This window comes from Pagrus major, chromosome 20 (genome assembly GCF_040436345.1).
Source record: "Pagrus major chromosome 20, Pma_NU_1.0".
In the NCBI taxonomy this organism is placed as follows: Eukaryota; Metazoa; Chordata; class Actinopteri; order Spariformes; family Sparidae; genus Pagrus; species Pagrus major.
Window position 1 is genome coordinate 1,197,913 of NC_133234.1, and position 21,231 is coordinate 1,219,143.

The 21,231-nt window shown below is 39.3% G+C and overlaps 1 protein-coding gene across 1 annotated transcript; it reads left to right on the forward strand.

The window, feature by feature from the left end:
• The first annotated feature begins 5,666 nt into the window (after positions 1 to 5,666).
• glp2r (glucagon-like peptide 2 receptor) lies at positions 5,667 to 19,818 on the forward strand. The gene is made up of 13 exons (XM_073488925.1): positions 5,667 to 6,128; positions 9,310 to 9,400; positions 9,484 to 9,588; positions 10,564 to 10,694; positions 10,955 to 11,061; positions 11,792 to 11,948; positions 12,033 to 12,192; positions 13,444 to 13,504; positions 13,595 to 13,661; positions 14,442 to 14,530; positions 14,880 to 15,018; positions 15,111 to 15,152; positions 17,407 to 19,818. The coding sequence occupies exons 1-13, from the start codon at positions 6,033 to 6,035 to the stop codon at positions 17,767 to 17,769; spliced, it is 1,608 nt and encodes a 535-aa protein (XP_073345026.1). The 5' UTR covers positions 5,667 to 6,032; the 3' UTR covers positions 17,770 to 19,818.
• Positions 19,819 to 21,231: the final 1,413 nt, after the last annotated feature.

Below are 21,231 nucleotides of genomic sequence, written 5' to 3' on the forward strand. Positions count from 1 at the left end.
AACATTATTCAAACCCAGAGGGATTTATAGTTTAAAGAAATGACCAGATAGCTTGTAACATTATGGGACATTTAACTGGACTGAGACATTGCACCAAATGAATGATAGTGTTCTCCACATCTACTGAATGTGAGAAATGCACGTCTTTGCTGTTACGTACCACTGATGTGTGTACACATGTTCCTCTGCCCCCAAGTTGGCAAGTATACATATCTTTCATGACACAGGTAGTATCTTTGGGCTGCTGGTGACGTGTGCTGGGGCTTTTGATGGCATTGGCAAACAGATAAAAGCATCTTCATAATGAATGGCTTTTTGGGAGCAAAACACTGGTTCGTTATCATGAGGCAGCTGATCCAGTTTGGTGACAACAAAAACAACAAAATGTGGCTGGAATCAAGATGAAACAAGTTAAGTCAACCCAACAATGTCATCTGAAGTTGTGACAAACTGTGGGGACTGATTATACTGTGTCAGACAATGACACAGCTCTTTATTTAACTCATTACAGCACTATAAATGAAATGGATGTATTGTTTCATAAAGCAGACCTCATCAGCAACAGTGTAATTTGGCACAGTGCCCTGGACAAAGTGTTCTGTCATTCAGAAAGAATGAGGATCAGGAGTGACAACTGTCTCATTTAATCTTTAACCAGCAGCAGAGTTGATATCAGCTCAGAGGACACAGTTACCACTCTGTTCTATTCTGAGGGAAAAGCCTGTAGTTTCACATTATTGAAGACTGTCAGAACTTCTGCTTGTCACATTGAAAACATCCTGTGAGTATTCACAGCAGGATACATGAACATGAAGTTACATGAAGCTTACACTGTGAAGTCTCATACATTCCTGACACAGACGGTAATGCTTGGATTTCACTTGAACAGTACAAATGTGCTCACGGAAGTTAAACACTTGAGCTGTATTACATCCACGAGCTCAAGCAGGAAGTCTAATCCCACTTCATTAGTTTCATACCGAACCGTATTCAATTCTAGGCCTCATATCTGAATTAGATCTATATACATGATTGTCACAAGAGATAAATGCAGAGAGCCAGACAACACACAAAATGAGAGTTCAGGACTAAAGTCAAGTTTCCCTTTGTGTTCTTCATGTAGCTAGAGGAGCACTGGACTTTTTGGATTTTTGTGTTCATATTTCCTTGTAAAACTTTTATTGGATTCCAGAATGTATGAGAAGTGATCATTTGTCCCCAATATTTTCCTCATTTCATATAAAGCACATCACATTTATGGTGAGTCAGATCATATGCATCAAAATCAATACATTACCCCCTCAGTTCTGTTCAGTTAGTACTATCAATTGTGTAATTTAAGGTGGCATTAAACACACAGTGTTTGATGTCTGTCTCAGTCGAATCCAAAAAGCATTGGATCATGGGAGTTTCTGTGTTCATTGTTAAACAACCACCATTGCCATTGAAGCTTTATTCACGTTATGTTTAGTCACATTGGTGTACTTCTTCGCTCGCTCTCTGAATCTCTCAGAAGTTACAGCAAAAGGTGACCTCCTAAAACAAACCTTCAACTATATAACGGATATCATAATGAAACAATAGGCAACAGACAAGATTTTGGTATCAGTAACATTCTGGTTTCTGTTTGTAGTCCAAGTAGTACTGACCAATTATGTTTGATCAAGAGAGAAGATCAACGAGAAAAAGAGGCAGAACTCATTGGCTGAAATACAATCTCAGAACACATCAGCTATAGTCTTAGGACAAATTAGCTTCTTCCTCCACCAGGGTTATTGTATTATTTGTTGGTTGGTTTGTCAGCAGGACTACACTAAATCTACTTATCAGATTTCCATGAAGCTTGGTTGGGGGATGGGACTCAGCACAGAATAGAGCTCATTAACTGATTTTCTCTCACTTTCTTTAAAATTGTTAAATTTTGTTTTTTTCTCCACATTTTTGTTAATTTCTCAGGGAACTAGAATGACACAGTGTAGAGCGCATTGCTCCACCAAGGCCAAACAGTCCCCTTTAATTCAATCAAGCCTGATCCAATATCAAATAAAACATATTTAAATCTGCTAGATCCAGATTATTATTTGGATCTGCATCAAATTGTGCTAACTCATAGATACCAGCCGCCTAAATACACCTGTTTTTCTCCATCAAGATCCACGCCTTGTTGCCTGAGAAATTAACGAAAATGATGGAAACACCCTTTCTCTCAATGTCTCCTGCTGACCAACCAACCAACAAACGAGCACAGGTGAAAACATAACCTGCTTGGCGGAGGTAATAATACATGGATCTTGATGAAAAAAGTCAGACATGCTAAGCTGGGTAGTATTTATGAATGAATACATTTTGATGCGGATCCTAGACCTGCTTAACTTACATTATGGTTCATCAGTTATGGGTAGTTTCAAATAACTGCCCGCTGATACATAACTAACAAGTTCAATACTGGATAAGGCTTAACTGATTAGGGGGCTCCTTGGCCTTGGCGGAGGTATGCTCTCTACTGAATGACATCCTATTTACTTGCTTTTTCCAATTTATCAGCGTTTATATGCAGATAGGTTTATAGAGATAAGCTTAATCGTCAAACAAGCTGATTGATTTTGTGATTGTTGATCGGACTGTAAACAATGACTGTTATATCTGGGATATCTGGAATATCTGTTATATCTGGGATATCTGGAATATCTGATATATCTGGGATATCTGGGATATCTGTTATATCTGGGATATCTGTTATATCTGGGATATCTGTTATATCTGGAATATCTGTTATATCTGGGATATCTGTTATATCTGGATTATCTGTTATATCTGGGATATCTGTTATGTCTGGGATATCTTTTATATCTGGGATATATGTTATATCTGGAATATATGTTATATCTGGGATATCTGTTATATCTGGAATATCTGTTATATCTGGGATATCTGTTATATCTGGGATATCTGTTATATTTGGGATATCTGTTATATCTGGGATATTTGTTATATCTGGGATATATGTTATATCTGGGATATCTGTTATATCTGGAATATATGTTATATCTGGGATATCTGTTATATCTGGGATATATGTTATATCTGGGATATCTGTTATATCTGGGATATATGTTATATCTGGGATATCTGTTATATCTGGAATATATGTTATATCTGGGATATCTGTTATATCTGGGATATATGTTATATCTGGAATATCGGTTATATCTGGGATATCTGTTATATCTGGGATATCTGTTATATCTGGAATATCTGTTATATCTGGGATATATGTTATATCTGGGATATCTGTTATATCTGGAATATATGTTATATCTGGGATACCTGTTATATCTGGAATATCGGTTATATCTGGGATATCTGTTATATCTGGGATATCTGTTATATCTGGAATATCTGTTATATCTGGAATATATGTTATATCTGGGATATCTGTTATATCTGGGATATCTGTTATATCTGGAATATCTGTTATATCTGGGATATCTGTTATATCTGGAATATCTGTTATATCTGGGATATCTGGAATATCTGGGATATCTGGAATATCTGGGATATCTGGAAAACTACTGGCAACAGGAAGTAACCAAAACATTGCCATGGCCCCTACAAGCCCCACATCATTGCCAAGAGAAAGCTGATGGGTTCTGAGATTGGCTGGTTGTTAACTTTGTTAACTGGATTTGTGATGACTGAGCTGAAGGCTTTAGGGTTTACATCTAATAAAGCTCCGATGAATATAACCTCTTCTAAGAGACAATGGACCTCTGGAGAGGTTTCAACCATCATAACCATTAAGTGGGTTTTAAATGGGCACACTTGAACTCTCACATTACCTTCTCGACAGCCTCTTCAGCCTCTTTCCTTCCTGCTGGGTCCAGTTTTAAATGAGGGCCCAACCAATTCTATCACCCGAGGCCATGTCTGCTTCCAACTGCTTCACTGCCAGTTAGAGCTGTTCAAATTGGGCTACAATGAAATCTTTTGATATATGTATTTTCCCTCGGCCCTCAACCTCATCTTTCCTGTTTGTTAGTTAAGACATGGTGTGGATGTATGGCCCTGTCATGGCTGTATATTGTCATGCTTATGGAGCAGAAGAAAATTAAATTTGACCATTTCTTCCGTCCATCACAGTCACATATAAGGGCATGGTTGGTGCACTATGAGGTCCTGAAACACAATAATATTCTATATATTATCTCTGCAATGGATTCTGTCACATCCATACCACAGGGAGATTTGAAAGCTTTATCATCATGTAATAAAAACACAATTACAATTCCACATGAAGCATCGCTGGTTTCCTTCTTCAGTTCAAACACTGAGTGTGTCTTTATTTCACCTTTTGTCTTCAATGATTTTGCCTTCTTCCTTTTATCATTGGCAATAGTAAAGATTAAGCTATCCACTGTATTTCATATAGTGATTAGGTGCTGGTAGTTTCTGCTAGCATTATAGGGTCAAAAAACACATCTAGGAATTATTTTTAGTGATGCCCTGTGTCTGCTTGATGTGTAGACCTAGGGAAATGTCTGCTAGCAGCTCTATAAGGTAATGATATATCAGATGATGTTATGAGCTTGTTCCACTAACCAAAATTAAACGAATGACACTGGTTATGAAACAGTCTCAATTTAATAGCCTACCGATGCCTCTATATGACCTGTATAAGCAAACAGGACAGTCAGAAGCTGCTCTGTCTGCTGGTGGTACAGCACTAAAACAAAGTTTACTTTTGTCATATTAAAGTTATTAATCTTACATAGAAAATAGATATGTGACCTCATCACTATGCATCCTGCAAACAGCTGTGGTTCAAAAAGAAATATGGTGCTAAAAATGTGTTGCTTAGCCAAATCTAGATCATTACCACAGGACATGACACAAAATGAAAGTTCCTTGTAGCTGCTTTAACTATCAAAAGAAACTGTATAAATGAATGATGTTATTATTATCGTCTTCACGGCCACAAAATTAACTTTCTGTCAAGTTGTGATTTTTTTCTTTCAGTGTTGGATTGGTTAAAAACAAAAACACCTGCCCACACTTCCATTCCTCGCTAACAAACCTGAAATGAAAGCCTGAATTATGTGGTGAGACGGGCGTCATGCATGGCACGAGGCTTGTGCAGCCGACTTCTGGCTCTCTGCTCTCCCATTTACTTGCCTGTGTTTGGCTTCATTGCTCTTAGTTTACACTAGATCCCCATTAGTGTCAGAAGTCTTGGTGATGCTCAGTTACTGTGTGAGATAGCTAAACAGACGGGAGGGGTCAGTGCCTCCCCCTCTGTCTACAGTAAAGGTAGTATTTGCTGGTGTATGTACACATGTGTTATGATTTTTGATATATCTCCTTGTATCTAAGTGTGCGTATGTCATCATGGCTTTATTAGACCTGTCCAGTGTGCCCATTAGCTCCTGTGTGATCAGTTTTCCTGGACAACAAAGTTAGTCCAGTTATGTAGCCGGCTCTCCCGGGGCCTTATCTTGATTGGTTAGGGGAGGACGGGGTGGGAGAGGCGATCTGTCGGTGAGGATTCACAGGCGCTCCCAGTTGCGCTGTGTCTATAGGGAGTACAGACAGATCCAACTCCTTCACAGCCTGAGAGGTTCTCATGGACAGGAGGACCGGAACTGCAGCCAAGGACTTCTTCAACTACGATAACCCTCCAAATTAAATCATTAGGAGGTTGTTGTTTTTTTTCCAAGTCAACAACCAGTTCATTGAAAGAGCATTATAGTAGCTGATTCTTGGAAAATTGTTGGAACAAATCAAGAAGATTGGAGAACACTTACTGTTCCTGCAAATCATCCTCCAACAAACTCTGAATCAACCTTTCCTGTGGGGATATCAAGCTCAAATCAGCTGTGTCTACTGTGGCAAGGTGAGGAGAGCCGTGCTGAGTGGATGTAGGGAGATAAAACAAGGATGAGTTAGGGGCCTTGTGAGTGCAGGGGTGAGGTATGAGGAGGAAGACCGGCTGAGAAACCAGAAACCAGCTGCTTTCAACGTAAACACACAGCACCATGCCAACCCTGCTGCCAACCTGGCACAAGAGGATCCCGACGCCAGCAGGACACACCTTCCTGCTCTTCCTCGTCTTTGTCATCTTCAACCACCCGGTAAATTTGCATTTAACTTACATATGCATGCACACACCTTTCAATTAACTTTAAACATTCAAGTCCAAAGCATTACTTAGGTTTGGACTTTACAATGAGTCACAGTCAAACATGGCTCTGTCTGAGGACCCTAAATCTTCAGAATTTAAGTTAAATCTAATAATTTTTCAACAGAACTCGGCTCCACAAATAATTTTTCATCAGATTTAATGAATGAGGCAATCCAACATGCTGTATTTCTCATGAAACACAGAAAAGACCACGGCAACAGTCGAATGTGGAGAAATAAATGCGTTAAAATTAATTAGTCTTTTTTCATATGGAGTTTGGGCTACAGGAGGTCCCACTGCTCATTTGCATGTCCTGCAGTATCTGCTTCTGAAACCATCGCCTGAAAATCTCAGTTTAGTGAAATGTTCGAAAAACAACTTGGTATCTGTTTTGAATTTGAAATGAGGGGGATGTTTTTCTCCAGGGACGAGAGAGGCACTTAAAATATAAGACAAATAAGATCACAGAGCACTTAAAAGTTTTGTGCAAATTCACTTTCATCTTTAGCATTATAATACAATGGATTATTGAGGGAGTTGAGTCTGTGGCGGGATTTGAAACAGGTTCAGTCTCATGGGAGATGACAGACAAGACGGGGAGACAGCAGCTCTTGTCTTTTTTTCAGTGGTGATAGTGATCTGGACGGGGTCTTGACAAGACGAGCCTCAGTGGATTTAAAACGTCCACTGTCAGCCAGCTCACATGAGAAATCTTTGTGGCACAGGTGGCTGGTGAGCCACGAAGCAGCCAAACGGACACATAAAGGTTGCAGAGCCCAGCTGCTTTCTCAGCAGGGTGTGAAGATTGTGACTGTTCGGCCGAGATAGGAAAGCTACTGTCCTCGTCCCCGACACTGAATTATGAATGACAGAGATGGAAGCTGTGGTCAGCTGCCTGCTTCTCAAATGAAGGAAATGTGCCTCACTAATGACAACAAATTATGGAAGTATCATATTTACCAACTGAGCATTAATTAATATGATAGCTGTCAAATACAATAACCTTCAGTCAGGGACACACCCACAGACTGTTCATATCATTTAAACATCAGGAATAATAAACAGAGGTGTGTTTGCATCGCTGCAGTCATGACACTGATACAGAGAACCACAGTGATAATTACCCCAATCAATTACAATTTACACTCAGGTGAAAATGTCCCCTCTGTAAGTGAAGCTGGTTCTTATTAAATACCCCCACCATGTGGGTGAATACAAATACTGCAGCATCACTGCTCAGCACATCCAGCAAGAGGCTGCAAACACAGTGAAGTGAGGTGGCGAGCAAACACACTGGAAATGTAACTGTTAATATAAATCTACTCATTATATGTCATCAATTTAATTTAGATGTGACTGTCATTCTTGAGTCATAAATTGTATTCAGAATCATTATAGATATAATATGTAGCATTTCTGCAAAAAAATGTCTAAAAATGATGTTGAAACTGAAGAAGTTGGTGAATGTGACTAAATGTAACCTAAAACAAAACTTTAAAACATTGTCTCGTTCGTGAACATTTCAGCCTGAGTCACTGTCAGATAACAGATAACAGCCATGGTGGCCTGACCAACCATGATCCCACGCTACAAACGTCTTTTGTTTTGTTTTGATTGAGAGACCCCTAGAGGCAGAAATCACATACTGCAGGTTTAAGTTATAATCATGAAATATAATATAATCAGTATTGTACTGCAAATACTGACTAGACTGAATGTCCAACTGATAAACACATCAAATGAAGTTATTAAGTACAAATGTTACTTACGGCCCACCACACTCTGGTTGAAGGTCCCCTCTCTTTTTCAGTGTCTTTTGACACGTGTCTCAGATAACTCGCTTGTATCAAAACCACCGAACCATCGATGATGATGATTGAACCCTCATGCTCTTCTTTCCAAGCCACTTCTGCCATGAATTACAAATAATAGAATAGCCTCATTAGCAATTCTTGACAATATATCAAACCTGTCACTGATTAAACCTAATGTCTAAAGTTCATTTGAGTTCACTCAGTGAGTATCACATTTAAACAACTAATGAACAAATTGAAGTTACTGCTAATTCAGTGAAGGGCAGCTGTGGCTCAGGAGGTAGAGCAGTGGTTCCATCCTATGCCCTACATGTTAAAGTGTCCTTGAGAAAGACACTCAACCCCAAATTACTACCATCCATCAGTGTGTGAGTGTGTATAAATGGTTATGACTCAGCAGCTGGTGCCCTGCTGGTAGCCTCTGCCACCAGTGTATGAATGTGTGTGTAAATGGGGTGAGTGTGACTTGTGTTGTAAAGTGCTTTGTTTGGTGGTAAGACTAGAAAAGCACTTTGTAAATGTAGTCAAACTAAAAATATTAAAACTGTTCTATTTGATATTTTTCATATACTGTAAATAATAATCATATTGCTAAGTGTAATATGAAAGACATTGCTTTTAGTGGTAAATTCAAAGAAAATGATCCCTCATCTCTGCAGCTGCATTTCAAGCATATTTTACAGGTTTCTACAGTTCCGCGATAAAAAATACCATTGTGGGACTGTGACTCAGAACATCTACCACCATATCACGTGCTTATTTTGCTTGTAAAGCTCACAGATCTAACAAGGGAAATCAGTGTAAAGTAAATGCAAAGGATGGGTAGATCAGAAGATGCCTTATTTATCTATTAGACACCTTAGGGAATTGCCTCAAAATTGAACTTCAGGTCAATGTTTTTGATCATGAGAGTAAGACAAATATTCATGGAATAAGTTTTTTTTTTATGAACCTGAATGAATAAAGTTCAGTCAGTTACCTAAAGGGGATTTTCCTTCATCAGCCCACCAGAACAGAAATGAACTGTGGCCCAGATCTGGTTTATTCGGTTTGCTCTCTGTTTACAGTTTCTTCTCTGCCCCAAACATTGTGGCCGAAACATTATTTCTTTAACTTTCAGGCAGCCTTTCTAATTTTTTATGTAGAAGATTGTGCAGCAGTGTGGGGGTCAGGAGGCAATTCCAAAGTGCTATATATTAATCTTGAGGGACAAAGGTTGAATTTAATCATTTATGGACACTTTAATGTAAGCATTTTCTTCATTGTAACTTTTCGGATTATTCAACCAACGTTTGTCATTTTTAAATGAACATGCAGGTAACAGCCTCAGTGCTTGAAAGTGTGATAGCTAAACGGACCGAATACTCTGAGAACTGCAAGAGGACCCTCAGCACACTATCAGAAACTGGTGAGCCTCCTGTCAAGTGTTCCAGTGTTAATGATCTTGATTGTTATTGCCTTTGTGAAATCCTAGTAATTCTTGTTTTGCAGGAATCTACTGTAAAGGAACATTTGACATGTTTGTGTGTTGGCCACATTCATCTCCTGGGAATGTGTCGGTCCCCTGTCCCGCTTACTTACCGTGGATCGGCGAGGGTAACGTTATGTTTGACCACTTCAAAATCAACTAGTGTATCAGCATATACATTAAAAATATGAGTCATTGTGGCTTTAACTATATTACACAGTTGGACTCTGGTACTATACAGACTTTCTCTGTCATTTAATTCACTTCAAGTGAACTGATCACTGAGTGAATCACAAGACTGTCAGCTGCAACTATAGAGAAGAGTGTAATCAATGTAATCGGCCATCTCTGATTAGTTTTAAGTCATGCTTGGCTCCAGGGCTGACGGTGTCAGGTGGTCGGTTGGTCCTCTGCTTTGTTCCTCACTGAAATATCTCAATTTATTGGATGGATTTCCATGAAATCTTGGAAAGACATTTGTGGTGGCCAGATGATGATTCCTAATGACTCCGGTGATCTCCTGACTTTCATCTAGTCCTCTACTCTTCTTCTTCTACAGACATTAACTTTCTCCGCAGGATGACAGATTTTCTTTTTGGTGATCAATTTTTACATATAGCGCCATCACCAAGTCAACATTTTTATTTGTCCAAAACTAATAGCACTCATATCAGCCTCAGCTTTACTTTGTCTTAATTGCCAGTTGTCTAATATTAGCATGTTTTTGGGTATAAAACAATTCCAATACTGATATATACTGGCTGATACACACACATTTTTATGAATGATCCATCCAATGTGGTTATCAAACACTTACAACATGGAATGGAGGCAGGATAGTTTACAGTTTAACAATAAACTTTGTTGTCTAAAATGACATTAGTGCACTGGAACAGTAAACTTCACTGGAAATGTAATCATTTATAACTACTGCAAGTATCTTTTTCTGCATTAAACACTCACATACCGGACAACATATATACTGATACCGATACAGTATAACTGTGATAGGCCAATATCGGCTGATAATAATGGCCAGCTGATATACCGGTTGGGCTCTAGAAGAAACCATGCATATCAGTGTGTCTTTCATTTACCTGCAGATGACTCCAGGAGGGCTCACCGAGAATGTTTAGAGAATGGGAAATGGCGTCAGATTGAGAATTCCTCCATTCCCTGGAGGAATGACTCTGAATGTGAGGAGGACCCTTACTTCCCTTACTTCAACGACACGGTGAGGAGGACACACACACACTCACACACACACACACACACACACACACACACACACACACACACAGAGAGAGAGAGAGAGAGAGAGAGTTAAACCCTGGTGTGTATTTGCTGATTTGTGGTTTCTCGTGTAGCCTTTCTACAAAAACCATCATTGTTTTCTATACAACTGTCCCAGAATGTCTGTCTTTATTAGTAACATCTGAAGAGGTATGTGTTCTCTCCATCAATTTCCTTGTCTATGTGTGTGTGTGTGTCCAGGAGGATGAAATGCATCGCCAGACCGCCCTCAGGCTCATCTCTGTCATTGGCTATTCCCTGTCTCTGTCCTCTCTCACACTGGCCACTGTTCTGATGGGCCTGCTGAGGTCAGTGGCCGGGGGCAGATGAGTTTCTGATGATCATGCAGACAAAAGTTTACACTTTATGTGAAGAAAGGGCAAACAAAGGTTGACTCTGGTTTAATACACAGTGGATCTTATCTGTGTAGCGTTAGCCATCATTCTGATCACAGTATACTCATCACAGTCATTTCTGAGGTCTGAGAAAGTGTTGACAAGAAAATGAAACAATGGCTTCTCTGTACACTCACCTGAAGCATATTCATGCTGGGTTGCAGGGTCATGCTCTTTAATCTGTACGTTTTAAAGACTGTGTCACACAGATTGGAGATGAACAGTCTTGAAAGCAGTACTGAAGCAAGCGTCACTGCAGCTACACCGACAATGAAACAGCTACTTGTCTTTTACTTTGACCTAACTTGACATGATGCAGCTTCCATTAGTCATTCTTAAAGCCAAACAATGAGGCATGAAGCAGATTTACAAGCTCTATCCACACTGATGATATGCATGGATCCACAAGACTGCAGCTGGTCTACTAGGAAGCGGCGGCATTGAAGAGATATTTATGAGAGCATGAGGATGATCAGTCATAACAAATGACATTATAAAAACCAAGAAAGCATTACCATGTAGTTGCATGTAGCATGATCATTTTTCACTCCCTCTTATGTCATGACACGTACCGTCAGTAATGCTTTTACAGTTGAACAGGAATCAATGCCTTCCTCAAATTGCTCCTGTATCTGTTTACCAGGAAGCTCCACTGTACCAGGAACTACATCCACATGAATCTGTTTGTGTCATTCATCCTGAGAGCCATGGCAGTCATTTCTAAAGAAGTCATCTTATACATCATGTATTCCAACCTACCAAAGGACGACCCTGGTTGGAACTCCTACTCAAGCTCTGTGGTACGAAAAAAAAAATGCTTTATTGTTCACAAGTACTTTCAATCAAACTACATGATATCTCAACTCAATAATAACTGTCAACAGATAGCACGAATGTGCAAATTCTCCAAAGTGTGCATGGAGTACTTTGTGGCCTGTAATTACTTCTGGCTGTTGGTGGAGGCCATCTTCCTCCACACGCTACTCTTCACGGCTGTGCTGACCAAGAGACGTCTGCTGAAGAAATACATGCTGCTAGGATGGGGTAAACTGTCATCCAGTTGTTCTTAATGTTTATCTTCTATGTGTCCTTGTCAACAAATCCCATGAGAGGATCCTACTTACAAGTATTGTGTGTGTTTCAAAACCTTGTGCATCTTGTATCACTGAGCTCAGTCGTTGTGAAAATCTATTATAAAAAACACGATTGAGCCACACTGTTGCACTGGGTAGCATGTTCCTTCGTTACTATGAAGACACACTGTAGTTTAGATTTGACTCGATCCCAAACACACACCATCCACACAGCAGCTTTAAATACTCACTGGAGCACCAAATATGGATCCATCGACCGCTGAAAGTAGTCCCCTACAAATGCACGATTTCCTCATGATTGAGTTATGTTTGCTAAATGCTAGATCACTGCAGTGATCAGCTATTTTAGGAAATTACAAAACCTTTTGTAGTGACATTTTAAAAAAGGCGTTTCTTTGTTTTGAAAGTTTTTAAAAGTATATGTGCTGTATATGTATTTGAAGAAAATGGCTTGGGGCTGAAAGCCACAGACAGGGTAAGAAAGAAAGTATCAAGAGTAAAACAAAGTATTGAGAGACTGACTTGAACATTTTGTAGGTTTTGTCTTTTCATGTGATTTGTTGAGAATAAGAAAAATATAGAATAATGGCAACCTTTCAAAGACCAGCAGTAAATACCTTTTTTAGTCCATACATTGTTTTCCATGTGTCTGTGGAATGACATTTTTTTCCATATGAATACAAAAGAATTTATCAAAATCTATAAATGGTGCCAAATTTGGTGCCCCCTAGGGAGAGTTTTGTCAATGCAGCATTCAGCAATGCACATCATCACATTTTGAGCACTCCTCACCACCAACCTAAACCAGGAACTGTGAGACCAAATGGCTAAAAGCTACAGAGACTGCACCAATTTTCAATCAAGTCCTGTTTTTCCAGAAACACTTTGTTACCTGCCACAATTCAAAGATGCTTTAATCACACAGAAAATCTACACATGATAGCTTTAAGAATGGTCAGCTTGTTATGAGATTTAAGGAAAGGTATACCTAAAAATGAAAACAGACGTATGTGTAGTCCATGAAACATTTCTTTCATCCGCCCAGGGGTGAGAAAGACTGAATAATGACTGACTTTTCATTTTCAGTTGGACTTTTCCTTTAATGTACAGTAATTCGTACAAGTACGATTAATTTGTATAAATCCATGAGAGTGATCTGTTGATGGTAACATGCTGCATCCTATACTTTGTTACTTTTCAGGAACACCTGTCTTGTTTGTGACACCGTGGACAGTGGTCAAGATTTTATATGAAAACACAGGGTGAGTGTTTCATCCCATACCTCACAATCAATACATTAAATCAACTAAAATGTTCTCCATTGCATGACTTTTTAATCTTGTCTTTCTAAGATGCTGGTCGATTGTGAACAGATGGTTCTGGTGGATAATAAGGGGCCCGATTACCTTATCGGTGCTGGTGAGTGACATTTCTGAACCAATTCTTGAAAGCCTTTCAAAGAGCCACAGTATAGTTTGCAAGCTGATGATCATGTTTAGTTCAAGATGAATCATGTAGCTCCTGTGAGCCTTGTTCCTTTGGTGCCAGCCATCAAGTCAATTTCATGCCACGTTTAACTCTTCCCGTCATGTGAGGGCATGTGATATTGAAGCTGTTGTATAGTCTAGTAGTCAGAAGCATGACTGATTACTGATTTCTCGGTGACAGAAACATTTTCAGATTAACATTTTCATGGAAATGTCATCTTGTCAGCCACAGTTCTATTGGATGCATTTACTTTAAGGATGTAATATGTAAGATTTCTGTCTTAAAATATCTTAAAACGACTAATTGTTGTATATTTTATTGTCGTGTTGAGTTGTGAACTTATTATGTATATTATCCCAAATGTTTTCGAGCAACGTTCAAACCCAGAGACATCCGTACCTTTATTCAAGATAATGTTGTGGTTCATCTGGTCGCCTGTCACAATAACTTCCAGGAGACATTCGGAGAGTGAGGAGGGAAGTCAGCGAACGTGACTAAGCATAATGTGGATAAAACTTTAAAATATACCTTATCTATAAACATCTGTGCCTGAGTCATGTAGATAGATTTTCCTCAGCAGTGGTGGTTTAATAATAAAGACAACAACTCCCATGATCCCATGCCACTTATTTCTTTTGTTTACATTAAGAGACCCTTAGCAACAGACACTACATACTGTGCCTTTAAATCTCCATTGGATGTGTGTTGCAGGTCGTTTTCTTCATATTCATCAAGATTCTGATGCTGCTGCTGTCCAAGCTGAAAGCAGATCAGGTGAAATTTACCGACTACAGATACAGGTATTTCTCCTGCAATGACTAGCTGATGTAATTGCTTCCAAATCCAGATGTCAGGAAACATGTTTGACCTTGACATCTATTTTCTAAATGGTGTCTTTAAACAGCTTAGCAGGTTCCTGGTTTAACATTGAAATGTTAATCACTCCCATGTTCAACACAAATTCAAATATCACCCCCATAAACTCTGGCTTCTTCACTCCACCGTAAATGTCACCACAGTAGGGAGGCTCATGCATACATTTACAAACACTCCTCTCCCCTCTGTTCTGTCCTTTGCTCTTTGGATCATGTGCTATAATAAATTTTACAGTAATACACCACTCTATGCTTTTTCTGTTCATGTCCTCAGTTTGGCCAGAGCAACACTGGTACTGATCCCCCTGCTGGGAATCCATGAAGTAGTCTTCACTGTGCTGATAGATGAATGTGTGGAGGGCAGCAGCCGCTACGCCAGGAACTTCATCAACCTCACCCTCAGCTCGTTTCAGGTTATACCTCTAAAGTTAACTACATCCAAGAGACAGGAGCCATGTTGTTCTGAATCCACATTAACCATAAGCTGTGATGTGTATCCCTTCAGGGATTCCTGGTTGCTGTGCTGTACTGTTTTGCGAATGGAGAGGTATGTTTCTTCTTCAGAGAGAGTTCATATTTAATTTATATAATTCACATACATTGGGAAAGACATTTATGCCCACATAAGATAGAACATTGAGCGATAGCTTGAATGGGAATTTTTTAAGACTAGCAATATCTCCGTATGAGCCAGGAGGCATCATTTCAGATTTTTCCAGGTTTATCTTGCAACCTGAAAAGCAGCTAACATATTGTATAACCTCCAGGATAGCAGGTAAAGAGGTTTCTGGGCTCGATACAAATAATAATGTGTCATCTGCATACAATGCAATTTTTCGAGTATTGTTGTCCATGTATATACCTTGAATATCAATATAAGCTCTTATAGCTTCTGCAAGAGGTTCGATAGCCAGGGCAAACAGTAGTGGGGGGAGGGGACAGCCTTGAATGGTTCCTTTCTCTAGGAGAAAATCCTGTGAGCATATTCTGTTACTTGATAGATAACAAGATAATGAGGTCATTTTAGTTTGATGTTTATTAAACGCCTCAAATTGTGACTAGACAGTCTTTGCTGAATAAAGCCTGTTTGATCTGGTTCAGGGATTATATTTCAATTCATTTTGCAATACTTTTTGTGAGGATTTTACTGTCAATATCTATGAGGCTTACATGTTTATAAGTGCTACTTTGATCAGGTGATTTGCCTTTTTTATGTATCAAAACAATATCTGCCATAGTTACAGTTTGAGGCAGCCTTTGTTTTTGGAAAGAATCAATCTACATTCTGGTCAAAAGACTGGATATTTTTGCCCGAAACTTCTTATAGAAATCTGGGCCATATCCATCTGGCCCTGCTGCTTTCCTACAATTCTCTGTTCTATCCAATATTGCCTAAGAAGTCAAGAAATAATCAATTCTTGAAAATGATTGAGGAGTCTGTGAGAAAAAAGTAAAGTCAATCTGTTTTGGGTTAAGAATTCTCCAAACATCAGATAAGTTCAGCTCCTTACATAAATTAAGTGTGGCCTTAGTAGTTACGATCAACTACAGGATTCAAAACGCAGTTGTAGTCCCCACCTAATATAATCAAGTCTGTTGAAAAATGTGAGACCATGGCTAGCAGTCTAGAGTAAAATTGTGACTCATATATAGTAGGTGCATAAGCACTACAAATCAACAGAAATACATACAAAGCAGCCCTTTTCATCTACAATTACCTTTTCTATAGTGAGACGCAGACATTTATGTACCAAAATTGCAACACCTTTGCTTTTGGAGGAAAGAGAGGTGTAAGCCACTTGACAAACCCAACCATTCTTAAGCTTCATATGTGCTAAATCATGTAAGTGCATCTCTTGAAGTAGGGCAATTTGAGTGTCTTGCCTTTTTACGCTTTATAGGGTGATTTAACCCTTTAACATTAAGTGAAGTAATTCTGATGGAACTCATAAACACTTCCATCACCATATTGTCAAGAATTACATTTCTGTCTGACATATAAAAGGATCTGAAATGTAAAGTCTTCAGTACACACCAATATTGTGACAAAATAATAAGAAGAGAAGAAATATAAAGTAGACTAGGTAATGTAATACCAAGAGAAGTTTAACTCATAAAGGGCAGTCTGGAAAAAAAGGAACGAAAAACCACAAACCCAGGCTATCCTCACCAAAAAAACGGGGGATTATACCAGTCACCAGACCATCCCTCTAAACCCCTTTCCTTCATTTTATGTAACTCCTTCCCCTGCTACAAATTTTAACTGAGGTTCAAGCAATAGCTAGGCCTTTTAGGTCTACTGCCTGTTTACATAATAACACTCACGACAGGCTGATTTATATAAATACATCCATAAAGAACAAACATAGTCTGCAGATGGGTGGACAAAAAATAATAATAATAACCCTTCACATTGAAATTACATAGTAGAATTATATAGAGCATTTACATGTAATCAAAGTCACTGCTTTAGGCATAATAATTCTCTGTATGTACTGTTATTTTCATGGTTGACCTTTGTTGTAGAATCATTATTATTATTACTATTATTATTATCATTGTTATGTCAGATGCTGTTTTTAAGCAAAACAGTGAATGTTACCTGCTGGATACCAAACTACGGACAAAGGTAGCAAGCATTTAGATATTTTAGTCAAGGGTTTAAAACCAAAACAGATGTAAAAGGAGAATGAATATTAGACTAAATTAGTGACCATACTGTCCAGATGTACAGAATGAATACATTATACTATACATCTAATGGTATTAGTGGTAACATTGTCCTTTCTTCTGGAGTTTAGGTCCAAGCTGAACTGAAGAAGCGCTGGCAGATTTTCCTGTTCACCAACCACTTCCAGGTCAGGAGCTGTTTTCGGGGTGTGCCCCTCAAGCACCTGTGGAAGTGCACCCGAGGGCACCGGCCACAGTGCTCTCGGCAGAGTGACTCCTATGACGAGGGCGGCACCTCCACAATACACCCACACCTGCTTCAGGTGGCTGTACGTGGAGGAGGTGGGGGACTTGGAGAGGTTAAAGGTCAGGGGGTGAAGGGGTGTGATACAGCAGGACTTGACTTTCTCACCAGGAAGAGCCTGTCCAGTAGTGATGGAGAGATAACGCTCGGAGAGACCATGGAGGAGATTCTGGAGGAGAGCGAGTTCTGATCCGCTAACATGGATACTGACAATCTCCTGTGGGAGACTGAAATAGTAAGACACATCCTTACAAAGCTGAGTGGGGGTGCCTGGGGCCCAGACCCACAAGTGCCTCAGGTTTACATTGAGTCAGTTGGTTTGTGGTAACTTGATATACTGCAAAAGTGTAACATCAACTAAGGGTCCTGTGGCCCGGTCTGGTAGATGGGCCCTATGTTAAAATGTAGATCTTCATTATTGTTAACATTGCACTCAAAGGTTGTGTAATCCCACGTACAGCCGCCTCAAACTAGATGACATACAGATGACTTAAAGGGCTTCCTAACTGTCTGTTAGCAAGCTTGTTAGCTTGGTTGCTAGTAGTACAATGTCACATCTGCAAAAATGTTTTGATACAAGAGATGTATTTGTACCCTCAGCATTGGTCTAAAAACTCTAACAGAGGAGTGCTGGCATAAATAGAACTGGATGGTGCAACGCAGCTAACGAGCTATGATGATAGTTTCCTCATTTTGGACTCTCTGGCCTTAAGTTTTAAAGTTCAGTACTGCCAGTGTGGTTTGCTATCAGCAAACAGCACAACTTTCTGTGTCACAGTCCACCAAAATTGAATGTAACATGAAAGATTAGCATGGGTTTACTTCACCCACTCAAGCAAATTAACTGATTTCTGTGATTCCATCAGAATTCATTTATTTCGATGTGAAATTTCACAGATTTAAATGCCAGTGTAACTATGCTCTAACGAGTATCAGCCATGTGTAGTCTATTGTAGTGCACAGTCCTTAAAGGTCATGTGAAGTGATAGTACAACTTCCTTAATGACGTATTATCTGTTGAATCTTGACAGCAAAGAATCGACCTTGAGTCTAAACCAATCGGCTATTAGTTATGGAAAGAAAGGCATTTTGATTTAATAGGACAAGCATGGAGCACCTTGGTAGCCAAATGGTTAGGGTGCATGCATCATGGCCCCCCATTTTGATTCATGCAGGCGACCTTTGTTGCATGTCGTACCCCTCTCTCTACCCCGTTCCTTGCTGCCTCTGTCACAAAAAAACAGGAAAAGCCGAAAGGTATTGAAAAATGTGTGATTAAAGGGCCTTTTAAGGCACACTGATTAGCAGCATGGGTCACTTCTGTAAATGCACTGTTTTCCTGGAGGCTTCAGTTGGAGACAGTAGGGTGGACACACACTGCATGGTGGGTGGCAGGTTTGAGTGTGTCAAAAAGGGGTCAGGGACAACTATAGCTTTTTTTTCCTCTGGACCCCCCTAACAGGTTAATCCAGCCATGCATACTTCCCAGTGAAGGAAGTTCTGAAAAATCATTCAGTTAAGTGAGGTGAACTTCAGTCCTTAGAATTTCTATAATACTCTGAGTTACAGAACATTTGTCCAGTGGGAAACGTTACATTAAATCGCCAGAATGTATTTTACAACTTTTTGTACATATGAACTGCATTTGATCATTCGTCATGGTCCAGACTGTTTATTGAAAGAAAGGAAGGAATACATGTGTTCAGTAGATTTACGAAAGAATCTGAGTTAAAAATTCATTCCGCTCTCAATGAATAAACCATGTCTTTTTGCAACAATCCAGGCCAATCATCTACAAAGGCCTTATTCAAAGGTTATAAACTGTTGTCTTTGATGAATACTCTACAGTTACAGCACAAACATACATTAAATTGCACATGATGGCAGGCGTAATGTTCACGTTGTACATGCAGTAAACCTCACAGTGAATCTCATACTATACAAAAGCAACAGCAGTGTTTTTTATTTACCGTGTAAAATATAACATGTTACTGTGTCAGGCCAGTTATAGATATCCATATGATACAACATCTGGATGGAAATGTGCATATAAATACAATGTATTTGTTGTCTGAATGTGAATAATGCAAATGCTCTATGTGCAGCAAGTTTTACAGGCTTTTCATGTTTTCTATTCTAATGAAGCTTTGAATGTATCAAAGGCATTGTTGTACAGTTAAAATGTCACCTGATTTGTACATGTAGACTCACAACAATGTATGTGCACAAACTAAACAAATGTGTTGTCTTCTCATTCTCCTCCTACATATGGACCTGACCGGCCAACGGCAGCTAAACTTTCCACAGAGGTTCATTGAGCCCTTTTTGGCTACTCCTCAAACAAAAACCTTATTCTAGTTCAGGAAACTAACGAGTCCAGCTGGATCTCTTAAACAGGTATAGACCATTTTCCACCTATACCCTTCAGGGTAAGTCGAAATGGATTCTATGGAGTCTGAATGCTAACAAAGGTTTAAAAGAAAGCCCTTCCTCATTACTAGATGCAATATCAAATGTTTGAAGACTAACTTAAAAGGACCTCACCTCTTAATCAATAAAAACATATGTCTGCCTTCTCTCCAGTATAATGGAACTAGACGGCACTCAGCTTGTGGTGCCCAAAGCGCCCGACCCTGTTGTGAGCAGTTTTATGGAGGAACTGTTTTCTTTCCACTGAACTACACCCTCCAACTGTATCACGCTGAAGGAAACATAGATCTACTCATGGATGAGAGGCTTGTTGCTTGTCACAGCGTGAGATGTAACTGGGTCATGATTTCTGGAGAGGCACATTGTTGTTGAGTTTTTCAAATGTATGTTTTGGACGCTTGGAGAACCGGCGGGTGCCATCTACTTCCAGGATATTGCAGACAACTCTGCAACTCCCACCAAAACAATCTTGATGGATAAATAACACGACAGGTAAGGTACAGGACTTTGTGGTGAAGTATCCCTTTAACAGCAGGCTGAAAATTGCTTTCCTGCTGCTGGGTGTGCTTGGATGTACTTTTTCACCTTTAGCCTTACCCACAGAGATGTCAGTGTTCTGACTCACCATGTCACTGCAGTAAGGTGAGAAACTAAACCACCGGAGGTCAGCAAAATCTAGATTTTCAGGGATCGCTCAGTTTCTATTCATTAGGCCCTCTCTGCTGCACCAATGCATTTTCCAAATGTCACGTAATACACATTCATGTTGCCAACACCATTTAAAAAACAGTTTCTATCCACAGACGTTGTATGCCTAATTTGGGAATTAATGGATCTAAATATTTTGTGCTTTTTTTGGTTTTCATAGGCTGTTGAACGACTGCACTCACAAATAATTGTCTGAATGTGTCAGCCTGTAAGGAAGCTTTACGTCTACATATTTTACATTAAAGCTGACAGTTTATAGCTCTTGAAAAATTGTGTAAAAGACATTATGTAAAGACATTGTAAAAGAAACATCTGCCCCATTTTTCATTGTAGTTTTGGCCACCTTGAATTGAATTATTCTTTTCTCCCGCTCTTTATCACACCATCTTTTGTTACTCTCTTTAAAGTTTATAAGTCAGTGTAAAGAACTTCATGCCTCCAGCAACCAATAAATATTTTTAATACGCCTGCACACTTAAGATAATAGGCCTTTCTTGCAGTAGATCCAGCTCTT